General features: G+C 54.1%; 1 protein-coding gene across 17 annotated transcripts in view; it reads left to right on the top strand.

Moving 5' to 3' along the window:
- Positions 1–17,369, top strand: part of LOC105473807 (histone deacetylase 4) — a 354,143-nt gene that overhangs the window by 306,765 nt on the left and 30,009 nt on the right. For all 17 annotated transcript variants that reach the window (XM_071073705.1, XM_011727858.2, XM_011727860.3 and 14 more), the window contains 5 exons: positions 483–590; positions 3,296–3,351; positions 10,844–10,931; positions 13,046–13,165; positions 14,058–14,155. In XM_071073705.1, the coding sequence (XP_070929806.1) occupies positions 483–590; positions 3,296–3,351; positions 10,844–10,931; positions 13,046–13,165; positions 14,058–14,155 (470 nt within the window). The remainder of the gene's footprint in view (positions 1–482; positions 591–3,295; positions 3,352–10,843; positions 10,932–13,045; positions 13,166–14,057; positions 14,156–17,369) is intronic.

Raw genomic sequence — 17,369 nt, 5'->3', positions numbered from 1 at the left:
GTAGCCTCGACCTCCCGAGCTCCAGTGATCTTCCCGCCTCAGCCTATAAAATGCTTTTGTAGCATTTCGGAGTTCAGATTCTCAGATTAGAGATACTCAACCTGAATAACTCTCTTAACTACAGTTCCAGTTTAAAAAAAAAAAAAAAAAAAAAGGAACTAGATCACCTTGGCATCATTACTTTTAGATCCAAGTATATTGGAGCAATTGAGGGAACAGAGGATGCCTCCGAACAGGTCAGGACACATGCACCTCATTTCATCTTAACTTCTCTTGTATTTTCTCTTGTATTTTCCTGTTTAAATTTTTTGGCAAGTCTTAAAAAGATTGAAGCCCGAACGTGGGCTGAGGCTGCCCCGGCTCTGGTAGGCCCTGGGGTTTTAGAAGCGGAGCCCACAGAGCCTGAGCTGCTCTGTCCAGCCAGGGCTGGCGATGACGGTGACCGGGGAGGGTGACCTCACTGTGGGGTGTTGTTTCCACAGGTGGACAGCGACACCATATGGAACGAGGTGCACTCGGCGGGGGCGGCCCGCCTGGCCGTGGGCTGCGTGGTGGAGCTGGTCTTCAAGGTGGCCACGGGGGAGCTGAAGGTCAGTCGGGGCCTGGGCAGCGGTGGCCCTCCAGGAGGCCTGCCACAGATTCCCGGTATGGGGAAGGGCTGCCCTCCGTATCTCCCTCTCATCAGGCCAGGAGGCAGCTGCAATGGGGAGGCGTGGACCCCACTCTGTCAGCATAGCCTCGCTGTTGAATCAGAGAGACATAGCCCACACTCGTGACAGGGTGTGTGCATAGTGCAGAGGTTCTCAATGATTTGGGTCTTAAGAACCCTTTATACTCTTAAAAATTTATACTCTTAAAAAACTATGTATATGGCTGGGTGCGGTGGCTCACGCCTGTAATCCCAGCACTTTGGGAGGCCGAGGCGGGCAGATCACGAGGTAAGGAGATCAAGACCATCCTGGCTAACACGGTGAAACCCCATCTCTACTAAAAATACAAAAAATTCGCCATGCATGGTGGCGGGCACCTGTAGTCACAATTACTCCAGAAGCTGAGGCAGGAGAATGGGGTGAACCCGGGAGGCAGAGCTTGCAGTGAGTGGAGATAACGCCACTGCACTCCAGCATGGGCGACAGAGCGAGACTCCGTCTCAAAAAAAATAAAATAAACAGAAGCTCCAAAGAACTTCTGTTTACATGAATTATATCCGCAATATTGACTGCATTAGAGATTACAACTGATAAATTTTCAAAATGTTTATTAATTTAAAAATAGCGACCGGGCACGGCAGCTCATGCCTGTAATCCCAACACTTTGGGAGGCCAAGGTGGGGGGATCATCTGAGGTCAGGAGTTCAAGAGCAGCCTGGCCAACATGGCGAAACTCCGTCTCTACTGAAAATATAAAAATTAGCTGGGCGTGGTGGCGGGTGCCTGTAATCTCAGCTACTTGGGAGGCTGAGGCCAGCGAATCGCTTGAACCTGGGAGGTGGAGGTTGCAGTGAGCCAAGTCGCGCCATTGCACTCCAGCCTGGGTGACAGAGCGAAACTCTGTCTCAAAAAAATTTAAAAAAAAAAAAATTAAAAAGTAATAAAAAAATAAAAATATCACTAATGTCTGGCCCTGTGGACAGCATCCGGGTTCTCACACCTGCCTGGCAACATTCTTGGGCCATGTCGAAGTACATGAAGGAATCCTGGCCCCACACAGATACGTAATTGGAAACGGGAGAAGGATTTTAATAGACTTTTCAGAGGTATTCTAATTGTGGGTATTCTTTGACAGTATACCAAAAATTCAACAAGTGGTAGTGTCTTGAAAATTAGCTGCAGCATGGATCTGAACTCAAATCATGGTCACCTCCTCCTCCGTCTTGTTTAACCGAACCATTAGCCCTTGGAGGTCAGATCAATCCCTCGTTCATGGGTGATTGGTAGCACCATGCATTGGTCATTTGGAAATTTAACTTCATGGAGTTACACGGATCTTCCGTATTCTGACTCCTACAGTATCAAAAAAGTCATTAATTTTTGAAACCATTAATATCACTCCCATCTCACCAGAAGTCTTATAAGTAGTGGGAGAGCCAGCAGGCTTACAGAGGCAGAGCCATGCGTTCCAAACTTGTAATTTTCACTTGAAAGCTCAAATTTTCTCACACTTCCTTCCCATCTCTCTACTCGGGATGTTAAAAGGACGTGTTTGAGGGCGGAGATCTAATAAAATGTCTGAATACTGCTTCATCGAGCACATTGTTAAGGGAAGCTGCTCACACACACACACGCCCTTGTGCTGTTCCCTGCCCGCTGTCTACCCTCCGGTGCTTCAGCAGCACCTGCACAGGTGTCAGGGCAGTGAAAAGAGTACATAGAGCCTCGGGACTCTGCGGACTACAGACCCTCAGCAGGGGTTGGGACCGCAGGGGTCTGCAGCCTGCACGTGGAAGCACTGAGTGCAGAAACGCAGGGAGGCCAGGGCCTCTTGAGAGCATTTTTGCCTCCACCTCACTGGCTGCCCTCGCGCCGTCCTGGGCCTGGTCCCTGCGGCGTCCGGCTCACCCCGCCCATGGCCTGGTCACTCATGGTTGGCCGGCACTTTTGAGGCTCCGTTACAGACCTTGACCACACAATGTCCTGTTGCTGCTGAGACCAAGAGAGGACTGCAATCCATTTTTATGGCGGCAGCTACAGAGTGGTTTGCAGATGGATTTTTGACGCAGAAGTGACGGGGCAGAGGACAGCTTTTCTGCCCAGCCTGAGAGGAGCTGCTTTGTGGGCTGCCCACTTGCCCGCCGTCCTGGGAGCTGAACCACAGTAAGGACAGAGGCAGTCACGTGAAGGCCAAGCTGGGGCACAAAGCCTCTGCCCCGCAGCCAAGTCCCTGCGTGGGGCCCCTTCTGCTTCGTCTTCCTCCAGTGGCCACCTAGCGGGTCCTGGTCCCGAGCCAATGGGGGGCGAGCGCACCCCTTCCACCTCACCCCAACCCCTGCGCCGAGGGCACCACGCCTTACCGACAGAGCTGAGAGTGGGGCAGGGCACCCACCCGTTATCCCAGTGACTGCATTTCGGGGGAACAATGAGTAGCCCCCAGACCTCTGTAGAAAAAGGGCCCAGGCTTCTCGGAAAGGCTCATCACTGGCCCTGCATCCTCTCCCCATCATTGTGGCCAGGGTGCAGCGAGAAACTGTCCTCCCATGTAGCCCAACTCTGCTAGAAGTTGAGTGTGCCACCATTTTCCCGTGGCTACAAAGCATGTCTTTTGTCGCTCTCTCCCGGCTGTCTGGTGTCACCTGCAGAATGGCTTTGCTGTGGTCCGCCCCCCTGGACACCACGCGGAGGAGAGCACACCCATGTGAGTACACACCGCAGCTGTGCGCTGCAGGGGAATCCGGGTCTCCCTTCCCTCCCTTAGGGCTGGGTGGGTGCCTGAGTGACCTCGGGGAGCTGGGCTGCCATTTGCTGACCACCCAAGATATGCCACATGCCGGCTTCAGCTCCTGGGTGTCGAGTGCAGATGCCGAGGTCTGCGAGCGTCACTGCTCGCTCGTGACGGAGACAGATCAGAGGAAAGGATGGGAAAGGGTGTGTGGAGGTTAGTCCAGAGAAGCCTCTGGTTGTTGAGTAGTTGTCAACACTTGGGAGAGGAAACACCACTCCCCCTCAAGTGAGTCACTGCAGCCCTTGTTGTCTAGAGGACTCGGGTCATTTTGCCCATGGCCTTTAACTGCCTGCTGACCGCCTGGTACTGACGCAGCAAGTCGCAGAGCCACGTCCATGCAGGCAGCTATCCAGGTGCTGTTTCGGGTCTTTCAGAGACTGCTGACAGTCCCACACGGCTGAGGATCTGGGCAGAGTGGCGACCCATCCCTGTGTGTGCAGAGCCAGTGGCAGGGCAGACCGGCAGCTGTGTGTGGAGTGCCTTGCGGCGTGGGTGGTAAATGAGTGAGCTATCCCGTCAAAGAGCATGCTGTCTCGTGGGACGGTAGCCACTCTAGTGAGGAGGGTTGGTGCTAGGAAGAGCGGCTCCCATGCTCTGGAGATGGAGAAGGGGTGCCTGATCTTGCCAGCTTTGGTGAGGAGAAGGTGGCGTGGGGCTCTGCCTTGGAGAATTTGAGCAGCAGTTTGTCAGATGGGCAACCAAGAACAAGTGCAGATACAAGTTCATTATCCTGGCGTGGCCAGGAAGCAGTCAGAGCGAGACGGAACCGCAGGGGCCCAGGAAAGGGCCTCCCTGCCACCCCGGGAAGTCGGGCGTCAGCAGAGGGGCCAGCAGTGCCCTGTTTCACATCAGGAGGTGAGATAGTCAGATCCGCATGTTAGAGCAGAATCTCCTTCATGTACAGAGAGGAGATTGTAACCGCCAGGGAGGGACGCTCGTTGGAACCTTTGTGGCTTTACCTGAAAACCACGTAGTTGCTCCACGTCCCAGAACATGTCACTTGGGCACCAGGCTTCGTGTTCGTTTCACTTCTCTGAAGTTTCTTTTCTAATTTGAACCTGAGTCGTTGGATATTCCGAATAATAAACCTCAGAGGAGACAAACGAGTTATCTTTGGTTGCAGCTCTTCGCTGTGCTCCCTGTGAGCCGCTGCAGGAGCCCAGCGTCTAGGATGTTCTGGGGTGTGTGTGCTTCCCCATGCCAGCCCAGATTCCGAAAACAGAACAACGAGTGTTTCTCCATTTCTGTGGCCATTCAGACAAAGGGAAATGGAGATTGAGAAGGTTTTCATTGTTATTTGAGTCACTTCCATAGCTTGTTTTCTCGGTCTCTTGAGTAAGAGTCTCTAAAATTAAGGGTAATTTGTGTATTGGAATATAGAAAGGTCAGCAGTAAGCAACTGAGATGAGCAGCTGCCGTGTCCGTGTGCCGTGTCCGTGTGCCGTGTCCATGTGCCGGGGCGGCAGCTCCTGAGAGGAAGGGTTCCGGGCGAAGATGAGGGACATGCTGGTCACATGCGAAATAGGCTTCCCTACCAGAGGAGCATGGGGGACCTCCAAGCAGGAGAGAGTGTGTGTGTGTCTGTCTCTGTATGGAACTGTGGATATGTGTGATATGTATATGCTTATGTGTATATGTATGTGTGTGCTTTTATGTATCTGTGGTTTCTGTATGTGTGTGTTTCTGTGTGGGATGTTCATGTGTATCTGCATGTGTGTCTGGGTGTGTGTCTGTGTGGGGTGTGTGTTTTTGTGAGGTGTGTGTCTGTGTGGGGTATGTGTTTTTGTGAGGTGTGTGTCTGTGGTGTATGGGCGTATCTGTGGGGCATGTATGTGTGTAGGGTGTGTTGCATGATATGTGTGTGTCTCTGTGGGGTGTGTGTCTGTGGGGTGTGTGTCTGTGTGGGGTGTGTGTTTTTGTGGAGTGTGTGTCTGTGTGGGGTATCTGTGTGGGGTGTGTGTTTTTGTGGAGTGTGTGTGTGGGGTGTGTGTCTGTGTGGGGTGTGTATCTGTGTGGGGTGTGTGTCTGTGGGGTGTGTGTCTGTGGTGTATGGGCGTATCTGTGGGGCATGTATGTGTGTAGGGCGTGTTGCATGATATGTATGTGTCTCTGTGGTGTGTGTCTGTGTGGGGTGTGTATCTGTGTGGGGTGTGTGTCTGTGTGGGGTGTATATCTGTGTGGGGTGTGTGTCTGTGGAGTGTGTGTGTGGAGTGTGTGTCTGTGTGGGGTGTGTGTGTGGGGTGTGTGTCTGTGGGGTGTGTGTCTGTGTGGGGTATCTGTGTGGGGTGTGTGTCTGTGTGGAGTGTGTGTTTTTGTGGGGTGTGTGTCTGTGTGGGGTGTGTGTGGGGGGGGTGTATCTGTGTGGGGTGTGTGTCTGTGTGGAGTGTGTGTGTGGAGTGTGTGTCTGTCTGGGGTGTGTGTGTGGGGTGTGTGTCTGTGGGGTGTGTGTCTGTGTGGGGTGTGTATCTGTGTGGGGTGTGTGTCTGTGTGGAGTGTGTGTTTTTGTGGGGTGTGTGTGGGGTGTGTGTCTGTGTGGGGTGTGTGTTTTTGTGGAGTGTGTGTGTGGGGTATCTGTGTGGGGTGTGTGTTTTTGTGGAGTGTGTGTGTGGGGTGTGTGTCTGTGTGGGGTGTGTATCTGTGGGGTGTGTGTCTGTGTGGGGTGTGTGTCTGTGGTGTATGGGCGTATCTGTGGGGCATGTATGTGTGTAGGGCGTGTTGCATGATATGTATGTGTCTCTGTGGGGTGTGTGTCTGTGTGGGGTGTGTATCTGTGTGGGGTGTGTGTCTGTGTGGAGTGTGTGTGTGGAGTGTGTGTGTGGGTTGTGTGTCTGTGTGGGGTGTGTGTCTGTGTGGAGTGTGTGTCTGTGTGGGGTGTGTATCTGTGTGGGGTGTGTGTCTGTGTGGAGTGTGTGTTTTTGTGGGGTGTGTGTCTGTGTGGAGTGTGTGTCTGTGTGGGGTGTGTATCTGTGTGGGGTGTGTGTCTGTGTGGGGTGTGTGTCTGTGTGGGGTGTGTGTCTGGGGTGTGTGTCTGTGTGGGGTGTGTGTCTGTGGTGTATGGGTGTATCTGTGGGGCATGTATGTGTGTAGGACGTGTTGCATGATATGTGTGTGTGTCTGTGGGGTGTGTGTCTGTGGGGTGTGTGTCTGTGTGGGGCGTGTGTGTGGAGTGTGTATCTGTGTGGGGTGTGTGTCTGTGTGGAGTGTGTATCTGTGTGGGGTGTGTGTCTGTGTGGGTTGTGTGTCTGTGTGGAGTGTGTATCTGTGTGGGGTGTGTGTCTGTGTGGAGTGTGTATCTGTGTGGGTTGTGTCTGTGTGGAGTGTGTGTCTGTGTGGGTTGTGTGTCTGTGTGGGGTGTGTGTCTGTGTGGAGTGTGTATCTGTGTGGGTTGTGTGTCTGTGTGGAGTGTGTATCTGTGTGGGTTGTGTATCTGTGTGGGGTGTGTGTCTGTGTGGAGTGTGTATCTGTGTGGGTTGTGTGTGTGGAGTGTGTATCTGTGTGGGGTGTGTGTCTGTGTGGAGTGTGTGTCTGTGTGGAGTGTGTATCTGTGTGGAGTGTGTGTCTGTGTGGGGTGTGTGTCTGTGTGGGGTGTGTGTCTGTGTGGAGTGTGTATCTGTGTGGGGTGTGTGTCTGTGTGGAGTGTGTGTCTGTGTGGAGTGTGTATCTGTGTGGGATGTGTGTCTGTGTGGAGTGTGTATCTGTGTGGGGTGTGTGTCTGGAGTGTGTATCTGTGTCGGGTGTGTGTCTGTGTGGAGTGTGTATCTGTGTGGGTTGTGTGTCTGTGTGGAGTGTGTATCTGTGTGGAGTGTGTATCTGTGTGGGTTGTGTGTCTGTATGGAGTGTGTGTCTGTGTGGGTTGTGTGTCTGTGTGGAGTGTGTATCTGTGTGGGTTGTGTGTCTGTGTGGGGTGTGTGTCTGTGTGGGGTGTGTATCTGTGTGGAGTGTGTATCTGTGTGGGGTGTGTGTCTGTGTGGAGTGTGTATCTGTGTGGAGTGTGTATCTGTGTGGAGTGTGTATCTGTGTGGGTTGTGTGTCTGTGTGGGGTGTGTGTCTGTGTGGAGTGTGTATCTGTGTGGAGTGTGTATCTGTGTGGGGTGTGTATCTGTGTGGGGTGTGTGTCTGTGTGGGGTGTGTATCTGTGTGGGTTGTGTGTCTGTGTGGAGTGTGTGTCTGTGTGGGGTGTGTGTCTGTGTGGAGTGTGTGTCTGTGTGGAGTGTGTGTCTGTGTGGAGTGTGTATCTGTGTGGGATGTGTGTCTGTGTGGAGTGTGTATCTGTGTGGGGTGTCTGTGTGGAGTGTGTATCTGTGTGGAGTGTGTGTCTGTGTGGGGTGTGTGTCTGTGTGGGGTGTGTGTCTGTGTGGGGTGTGTGTCTGTGTGGAGTGTGTATCTGTGTGGGGTGTCTGTGTGGAGTGTGTATCTGTGTGGGGTGTGTGTCTGTGTGGGGTGTGTGTCTGTGTGGGGTGTGTGTCTGTGTGGAGTGTGTATCTGTGTGGGTTGTGTGTCTGTGTGGAGTGTGTGTCTGTGTGGGTTGTGTGTCTGTGTGGAGTGTGTATCTGTGTGGGTTGTGTGTCTGTGTGGGGTGTGTGTCTGTGTGGAGTGTGTATCTGTGTGGGGTGTCTGTGTAGAGTGTGTATCTGTGTGGGGTGTCTGTGTGGAGTGTGTATCTGTGTGGAGTGTGTATCTGTGTGGGTTGTGTGTCTGTGTGGAGTGTGTGTCTGTGTGGGTTGTGTGTCTGTGTGGAGTGTGTATCTGTGTGGGTTGTGTGTCTGTGTGGGGTGTGTGTCTGTGTGGAGTGTGTATCTGTGTGGGGTGTCTGTGTGGAGTGTGTATCTGTGTGGGGTGTCTGTGTGGAGTGTGTATCTGTGTGGAGTGTGTATCTGTGTGGGTTGTGTGTCTGTATGGAGTGTGTGTCTGTGTGGGTTGTGTGTCTGGAGTGTGTATCTGTGTGGGGTGTGTGTCTGTGTGGAGTGTGTATCTGTGTGGGGTGTGTGTCTGTGTGGGGTGTGTGTCTGTGTGGAGTGTGTATCTGTGTGGGATGTGTGTCTGTGTGGAGTGTGTATCTGTGTGGGGTGTCTGTGTGGAGTGTGTATCTGTGTGGAGTGTGTATCTGTGTGGAGTGTGTGTCTGTGTGGGGTGTGTGTCTGTGTGGGGTGTGTGTCTGTGTGGGGTGTGTGTCTGTGTGGAGTGTGTATCTGTGTGGGATGTGTGTCTGTGTGGAGTGTGTATCTGTGTGGGGTGTCTGTGTGGAGTGTGTATCTGTGTGGGGTGTGTGTCTGTGTGGGGTGTGTGTCTGTGTGGGGTGTGTGTCTGTGTGGAGTGTGTATCTGTGTGGGTTGTGTGTCTGTGTGGAGTGTGTGTCTGTGTGGGTTGTGTGTCTGTGTGGAGTGTGTATCTGTGTGGGGTGTGTGTCTGTGTGGGGTGTGTGTCTGTGTGGAGTGTGTATCTGTGTGGGGTGTCTGTGTAGAGTGTGTATCTGTGTGGGGTGTCTGTGTGGAGTGTGTATCTGTGTGGAGTGTGTATCTGTGTGGGTTGTGTGTCTGTGTGGAGTGTGTGTCTGTGTGGGTTGTGTGTCTGTGTGGAGTGTGTATCTGTGTGGGTTGTGTGTCTGTGTGGGGTGTGTGTCTGTGTGGGTTGTGTGTCTGTGTGGAGTGTGTATCTGTGTGGGTTGTGTGTCTGTATGGAGTGTGTGTCTGTGTGGGTTGTGTGTCTGGAGTGTGTATCTGTGTGGGGTGTGTGTCTGTGTGGAGTGTGTATCTGTGTGGGGTGTGTGTCTGTGTGGGGTGTGTGTCTGTGTGGAGTGTGTATCTGTGTGGGATGTGTGTCTGTGTGGAGTGTGTATCTGTGTGGGGTGTCTGTGTGGAGTGTGTATCTGTGTGGAGTGTGTATCTGTGTGGAGTGTGTGTCTGTGTGGGGTGTGTGTCTGTGTGGGGTGTGTGTCTGTGTGGAGTGTGTATCTGTGTGGGATGTGTGTCTGTGTGGAGTGTGTATCTGTGTGGGGTGTCTGTGTGGAGTGTGTATCTGTGTGGAGTGTGTGTCTGTGTGGGGTGTGTGTCTGTGTGGGGTGTGTGTCTGTGTGGAGTGTGTATCTGTGTGGGTTGTGTGTCTGTGTGGAGTGTGTGTCTGTGTGGGATGTGTGTCTGTGTGGAGTGTGTATCTGTGTGGGTTGTGTGTCTGTGTGGGGTGTGTGTCTGTGTGGAGTGTGTATCTGTGTGGGGTGTCTGTGTAGAGTGTGTATCTGTGTGGGGTGTCTGTGTGGAGTGTGTATCTGTGTGGAGTGTGTATCTGTGTGGGTTGTGTGTCTGTGTGGAGTGTGTGTCTGTGTGGGTTGTGTGTCTGTGTGGAGTGTGTATCTGTGTGGGGTGTGTGTCTGTGTGGAGTGTGTATCTGTGTGGAGTGTGTATCTGTGTGGGGTGTGTATCTGTGTGGGGTGTGTGTCTGTGTGGAGTGTGTATCTGTGTGGAGTGTGTATCTGTGTGGGTTGTGTGTCTGTGTGGGGTGTGTGTCTGTGTGGGGTGTGTGTCTGTGTGGGGTGTGTGTCTGTGTGGAGTGTGTATCTGTGTGGGTTGTGTGTCTGTGTGGAGTGTGTGTCTGTGTGGGTTGTGTATCTGTGTGGAGTGTGTATCTGTGTGGGTTGTGTGTCTGTGTGGGGTGTGTGTCTGTGTGGAGTGTGTATCTGTGTGGGGTGTCTGTGTGGAGTGTGTATCTGTGTGGGGTGTCTGTGTGGAGTGTGTATCTGTGTGGAGTGTGTATCTGTGTGGGTTGTGTGTCTGTGTGGAGTGTGTGTCTGTGTGGGTTGTGTGTCTGTGTGGAGTGTGTATCTGTGTGGGGTGTGTGTCTGTGTGGAGTGTGTATCTGTGTGGAGTGTGTATCTGTGTGGGGTGTGTATCTGTGTGGGGTGTGTGTCTGTGTGGAGTGTGTATCTGTGTGGGTTGTGTGTCTCTGTGGGGTGTGTGTCTGTGTGGAGTGTGTATCTGTGTGGGGTGTGTGTCTGTGTGGGGTGTGTGCATGTCCATGTCGGTTAACCCACCCTATGGCGTCAGCTGAGATTCCCCAGTGGCTTGTTCGGGAGCCGTGTGTGTGTGTGTGTGTGTGTGTGTGTGTGTGTGTGTGTGTGATGTGTATGTGTCTCTCTGTTAGTGTGTGTGTGTGTGTGTGTGTGTGTGTGATGTGTATGTGTCTCTCAGTGTGTGTGTGTGTGTGTGTGTGTGTGTGTGTGTGTGATGTGTATGTGTCTCTCTGTTAGCCGATTCTCCGGCATCACTGAAGGTTCCCTGCAGCAGATTCAGGAGCTGTGCACTCACACAGACCTCTTAGGTCTGCGTGGACCCGAGTGGCTCTCTGGCAGGTTGTGGAAAAACTGGCCACCGCCCACCTGTGCTTTGTCTCCAGCGTCGCTTCTCTCCCACAGGGGCTTTTGCTACTTCAACTCCGTGGCCGTGGCAGCCAAGCTTCTGCAGCAGAGGTTGAGCGTGAGCAAGATCCTCATCGTGGACTGGGTAAGCAGAGCCGCTGCCTCAAGCACGGCTCAGGTTGCTGCTGTGTCCTCCCCGACCAGACAGCAGCATGTGGAGAGAGGAGGGGGGGCTCTTGGATTTGGGAAGCTTAGGTTTCTGGAAACGGTCTCAAAGATGCGGAGAATTAAAGCCCCAAACCTGCTACAAGTCATTCTATAGCTTCCATCAGCCGACCCCGGCTAATGGGGTCCTGGCGTGTCCAGAAATATGCCTGTGGGTGAGGGCAGCAGCCAGGGCCACCCTTGGTGAGATCTTCTTGGAAGGCAGGCGTTGGGGAGGAGGCTGTGTCCACATCGACTTTGTGTGTGGCCTGGGAGCCTGGGAGGGCCCTGACCTGGCCGAAGGCGGCACTCTCCTCTCAGTCACCACAGTGAAACCCATGCCTTCCTGCTGCTGTGTGGGCACCTGGTCCTGCTGGAATGGGGGCTGCCACTGCCCCAAAAGAGTCATCTCTTTTTAAATAATGCTATATGGTGTCTGAATCTACATTCCACGAATAGGTATACTCATTCTTATACCGGAAATTAATGTTCAAGGTGTTCATCTTACTACTCTTTTTAAAGCCAGATATATACATATTTAGTGTTGTCTTTGGTATTTATGATTTGTTTCATAATTTTAAGGGGAAAAGCAGGCCCTGTCAGGTAGGGTTATGATTTGAATTGGAAAAGTCCTTCTGAGTTTGGGTAAAGAAACAATGTGGCGCAGCCAGCACGGCCAGACAGCCCCCAGGCGGCCGTGCGCTCTCGGAGAGGCAGGTCAGGGGATGCGGCAGAGCAGCGGGTCCTCCACACCCAAGGACCTGCGAGCCGGGAGCCCTCCCTCAGCTCCTCCTAAGGGAGCCGGTAGGAGTGCCCAAGAAGAGAGCAATGTGAGGCTGCTGACGGCTAAAGACCGGGGACCCGTCCCCAACACAGAGTGAAGCACTAGGGCACGCAGACAGGCTGTGTAGACCCCGTGTGGCGTGCTCCCTGCACGCTGAGCTGTGATGTTGCAGAGTGAAGCGCTAGGGCATGCAGACAGGCTGTGTAGACCCCGTGTGGTGTGCTTCCTGCACGCTGAGCTGTGATGTTGCAGAGTGAAGCACTAGGGCACACAGACAGGCTGTGTAGACCCCGTGTGGTGTGCTCCCTGCACGCGGAGCTGTGATGTTGCCCATGTACACACCACGCGGACAGGGGCATCTCAGTGGGAAGCTGCGCGTCGGGAAAGCCTCCGTGTGCATTTTCCTGCTGATTACCTACTCTGTGGGACCGAAGGCACCTGTTCCATCACTCCTCACCTGTGGCTGCCCTTCCACCTTTACTGTGATGAGCACAGATAACAGAGCAGCAAGCTCTCGCGCTGGGGACATCAGGGCTGCCTGCTCTCTTCTCAGGCACACAGCTGTTCTCAGCAGGGCCACCCCCTCGCCCGCCCATCCTGGTGACCACCTGCCGTGTGGCCCAGGGCAGAACAGCCATGGTCAGTAAAGCCCCAGGCTGCCTCTCATGTTGCCCTCTGGTGCATTTGACCTGTGGGTTTTGTGATTAAGAAACGGTGCTTGCCATTTGGGCACAGGGGCCTGGACCCCGTACTGTGTGTGCCTGTCACTCACAGACACCTGGGACTTGTCTCCTGCCAAACCCCCTGCCTGGCATGGGATTGGCACCTCCCGTGAGCCTGCAAGAGCGCAGGCCACAGCCGGTGACCTCCTTCCCGACAGAGGCTGAGGAAATTGCTCACTTGTCAGAGACACAGCAGGTGCAGGAAATTGATCAGATGGCTTCGTTTGGGAAATGGTGGCCTCCAGGCCCGGCTGAACTCCAGCCCCTCCGCTGCTGGAGTCAGGATTGTGCCAAGGCTCTCAGGGCGAGGGAAACAGTGCCGCAGATGCGAACACTGGGCCTTAGAACCCCTGCAACCCTGCACCACATAGCCCTGACCCACACAGCCCCAGACTCGCGTCCGCTGGGTGCGGCCCGGCTGGAGGGTAATGTCATTCCTGAGCAGGAGCCGTTGTTCACTAAGCACAGCTGGGGTGGGAGACAGCCCTGAGGGGAGGCCGCCCTCCAGGACCCGTCTCAGCCCTGAGTTGGCTGTTCCTGCTCTTGCAGGACGTGCACCATGGAAACGGGACCCAGCAGGCTTTCTACAGCGACCCCAGCGTCCTGTACATGTCCCTCCACCGCTACGACGATGGCAACTTCTTCCCGGGCAGCGGGGCTCCTGACGAGGTAGGTGGGGTGTGTAAGGGGGGCTGCGGGGAGCCGCTGTGGGGGCACAGGGCAGACGGTCCACAGCTGCCCGGCAGCAGCGAGTGAGGCCTTCACGCTCGCGTAAGCCCAGACAGTAACTTCAGTCAGACGTCAGCGTGCGTCGCGCCGCGTGTGCACAGGTGGCCTGTGTTTGGTCTAAAGTACAAATGAGAGGCTGGATATTGTTTCTGGTTCCCATCCAGGCAGACCGAGGTGTTTGTGAAGGAGGAGGTGAGCGGTGCCCATTTTCCTCCAGGCAGGGCCCGGCCCACTGTCTTCCACAAGACACCCTCAGGCAAGGGGCTCTGTCCACTGTCCTTTGCCCGGCGCAGGGCTGCGTGGCGGCCCCAGGAACGGCAGGCCCAGCGGCTCCTTAACGTCGCCCCAGGTCCCCCTTCAGAGCCTGCCCACTCTGAACAGAGGCCCCAACAGCAGGGCTTTCATCCAGGCAAGACGCTCCGTCTGCCTCTGGATCTTATTTTTTTAGAGGAAATAGAAAATGACAGGCTCATCAGAGACACTTTCTGCCCAGAGAGACCCAGGTCTGATTCCCCGATGTCATATACGGCACACGACACAGGGCGGCGGGTCCACAGAAATGTCAGTACGGGGCCTTGGTGTGCCGAGGGCAGGGTTGGCGAGAGCCCTCAGCAGCCAGGAAAAGGGCCCCCTCGTTGATGTCAGTGCACCGGTGTGAGTGGGGGACTCCTTCGCACACGTTTTAATGAATATGCAGCAGGAGATCGGGACACGTGGGCTCTCCCCAGAGGCCCAAGGCTGAGCCCATCCTGGTGCCACCTGTGTCAGACGTTACTGTCAGACAGGTCCTGCTCAGGGTCTGTGACGTGTGTTTCTCTCCTTGTGGCAACAGGTGGGCACAGGGCCCGGCGTGGGTTTCAACGTCAACATGGCTTTCACTGGCGGCCTGGACCCTCCCATGGGAGATGCTGAGTACTTGGCGGCCTTCAGGTGAGTCTCCTGGCTTCACGTGACACCTGAAATAGCAGCTTTTCCTCTGTGCACACACTCCAGGAAGCACTTGTTGGAGATGAGCGTGTCTGAAACTGGTCTGTGGCTGAACGGGGCTGCAGGGGCCGTTGGGGCTGTCTCAGTTCGTTCTTCAGTGCCAAGCGTGGAATCTTGGAGACTATCTTCTTACCATCGGCTCTTAGTGCTCCCTTCTGTGCATGAAATAAAACCAGGAGCCCACTCGAGGTCCCGATGGTGAGAGAGTGATGGAGACAGTGGCAGGGACTTCTGTGCAGAGTGGAGTGTGTTCATGAGAAACGAAGGCGAAGATCTTCAGGGTCTCATGATCTCCTCAACCTCTTGTGATGCGATGTCCAATGGAAATAAGTATTTCTTGTTTATTCCTAAATATCAAGAGGCAGTTGTCGCCCTTCTTCCCACTTCCTTCGTGGGACTCTGAGCCTTCAGAATTTAGCCTCAGGGAGCTGTTTAAAGGTACAGTGTTTGCTTTTGTCATCAAGTGGTTGCTTCTCCATTGATCTAGGCCAGACTGGAGTCATTCCTGTGACCCAGAACGGGCTGCTGAGCAGCACAGGTTTTCTTGTCCTCGTTTTAAAATGGCGGCTTCGCCTGCCGCGGTGCAGTGACGGGCTCCGGGGGAGCAGCCCCCGGCCTGCATCGCTTCCCAGAGCCACGTGGGGAGAAGGGTTTTATTAGTGTGGCTGAACCTGACAGATCGTGTCTCTGTTAGAAGACACTGTCCATATGGCATCAAAGCCCAATACAGTCTTCAGCGTTTTTCTCTTTCTCTAACTCCATGGTTTTGTCCTGATTTACGTACATATAAACCACATGTGTGCAGATGTGTCTTTGTGACGTGTGTGCGTGTGTGTCTGTATGGATGTGAGTGCATGTCTGCATATGTGCGTGTCCACCTGTGTGTGTGTGTGTCTGTGTGGGTGGGTGTTCATCTGTGTGCATGTTTCTCCATGCTTGTGCGGGCATCTGTAGCCATGCACATGTCTTCAGGTGTGTGTCCATGCCTATGTACATTGCACACGTCTGTGTGGGTGTGGATGCATGTCTGTGTGCATGCAGGTATGCATGTGTGTGTGCACATCTCTGAGTACACACCCATGTGCTTGTGTGTCTTTGCATGCATGTATCTGTGTGTGTATATCTCTGTGTGCACATCTAGGTATGAGTATACACCCGTGTGCCTGTGTGTCTTCGCATGCACATGTCTTTTTGTGTGTATATCTGTGTGTGCACGTCTGTGTATGAGTATACACATGTGTGCTTGTGTGTCTTTGCATGCCCATGTCTTTGTGTGCACCTGTGTGTGCACGTCTCTGGCAGGTGAGGCCCTACACAAGGATACATCTGTAAACGTTTTGTGTGGACTCTGCCACATGCTTTCTGGGGATGGTGAATAAGTCACAAGGCCTCTCTCAGTGTCTGCAGTTCTTCTCTAACTGGGGTCCATTGCTCCCCTTGGAAAGGTTGTTGAGATCTGGTGACATACAGGCCTGGCCCAGGACATGTGGGCCCCCTCCCCAGGCACTCAGTGGCTCTTAGAAGGAACAGACCCCGTCTGACGGCGCCCAGGCTGCTCGGCTGCTCCAGCGGTGAGCCCGGGCTGTGCAGGAGGGAATTCATGAGCGCCTCAGCAGACCTGCTCTGATCTGTACCTGAACCACTTTTTCCCGATCTCATCGGTTGGATTTTGATGTCTCTTTTTACTCTTGATCAAGATTTAATGTAATGTTGACAGTTGTCCTGCCTAATTTAAAAGAGAAGGACTTCCCCCAATGCCACGTCTGAAAATGAGCTCATATGAAATCGGACCCCTGGCGTGGGCGTGTCGCCGTCTGCTCATGGAATGCGCTCCCGCTGCCCCTCGCTTGGTTGTCGCCCCAGAGAACTGGGCTCCCTCGGAGGCTTCTCTGAAAGTAAAGTCTCTGGCCACCATGAGAGGTGTAGATGCTGCCTGGTCGACTTCCTGCCTGAGTGAACACTGGTGCCGCCCGGGGAACCCAGGGCCCACTGTGGCCAGATTCCCGTGCAGAGAGAGAAGGCAGGCTTTCCTGGTTTGCGGAGAGAAAGGAGGTGGTGCCCTCTTTCCGGTCAGTGGTCCCAGGCCAGGTTTTGATGGACCACCCTCACCCCATGGGCATTTCTCAGTGGTGCCTTCGGCTCTTGGATCCTGGGGTGAAACCCTTACCCCATGGCATCCCTGCTGGTGGGCAAGCCCAGGCCCAAAGCAGCAATGGGCATCTGCCCTCAGGGTCACTCCCCCTCCCGAGGCCCCGGCCGGCCTGGCCAGCCTTTAGGATGAACGTGCCTTTCTGAGTTGCTCTTGACATGTGCTTTAATCTCCTGCCAAGTGTGTACATGATAATACCTTATCAAGTGAACTTTTTAAAGCTTAAATAGCGTCTTTGAAAAGGAAAATTGTTTCAGGGTTTTTTTTTTTATTGATTTTAATGTAAAATAGCACTTTGAAGTTTACAATTTATGGTTCCCTGGGCATCCGATGATGGGGAAGAAGGGTCAGAGATTGGTTCTCCCCTTTCTTCTGCTCCTCTCCCCCGCCGGGGCCCCCGGGTACAATGCATGCCTTCCAGGCAGCACCTTGTTATTCAGACCCATTGCCTGCCACGTTGCGTTTTCAGGGGATCAAGCCTAAGACAAAGAAAAGATAAGAAAATTGCCCCTAATGAAATCCAGAAGCAGCCGGCACTTTCTCCTCAGGCCCAGAGACTCACAGGAGAAAACGGAATCTTAATTCAAACCAGTCCCAGTGCCAGACGCGGCTTTGAAGTTGCTGAGTAAAGTCGGAGCCGCCGGGAGAGGGGCATGTAGGGAGAGGATGACGATGGTGACGGAGCTCCGTATCCCCTCCCTCACCTGTGTGCGGGGACACGGGGGGGGGGGCGTGTAGGGAGAGGATGACGATGGTGACGGAGCTCCGTATCCCCTCCCTCACCTGTGCGCGGGGACACGGGGGGGCGTGTAGGGAGAGGATGACGATGGTGACGGAGCTCCGTATCCCCTCCCTCACCTGTGCGTGGGGACACGGGGGGGGCGTGTAGGGAGAGGATGACGATGGTGACGGAGCTCCGTATCCCCTCCCTCACCTGTGCGCGGGGACACGGGGGGGGGGCGCGTGTAGGGAGAGGATGACGATGGTGACGGAGCTCCGTATCCCCTC

This window comes from Macaca nemestrina, chromosome 11 (assembly GCF_043159975.1).
Source record: "Macaca nemestrina isolate mMacNem1 chromosome 11, mMacNem.hap1, whole genome shotgun sequence".
NCBI classification, from domain to species: Eukaryota; Metazoa; Chordata; class Mammalia; order Primates; family Cercopithecidae; genus Macaca; species Macaca nemestrina.
The sequence above is the reverse complement of the archived record's forward strand: the minus strand, read 5'-3'. Positions and strand labels throughout refer to the sequence as shown.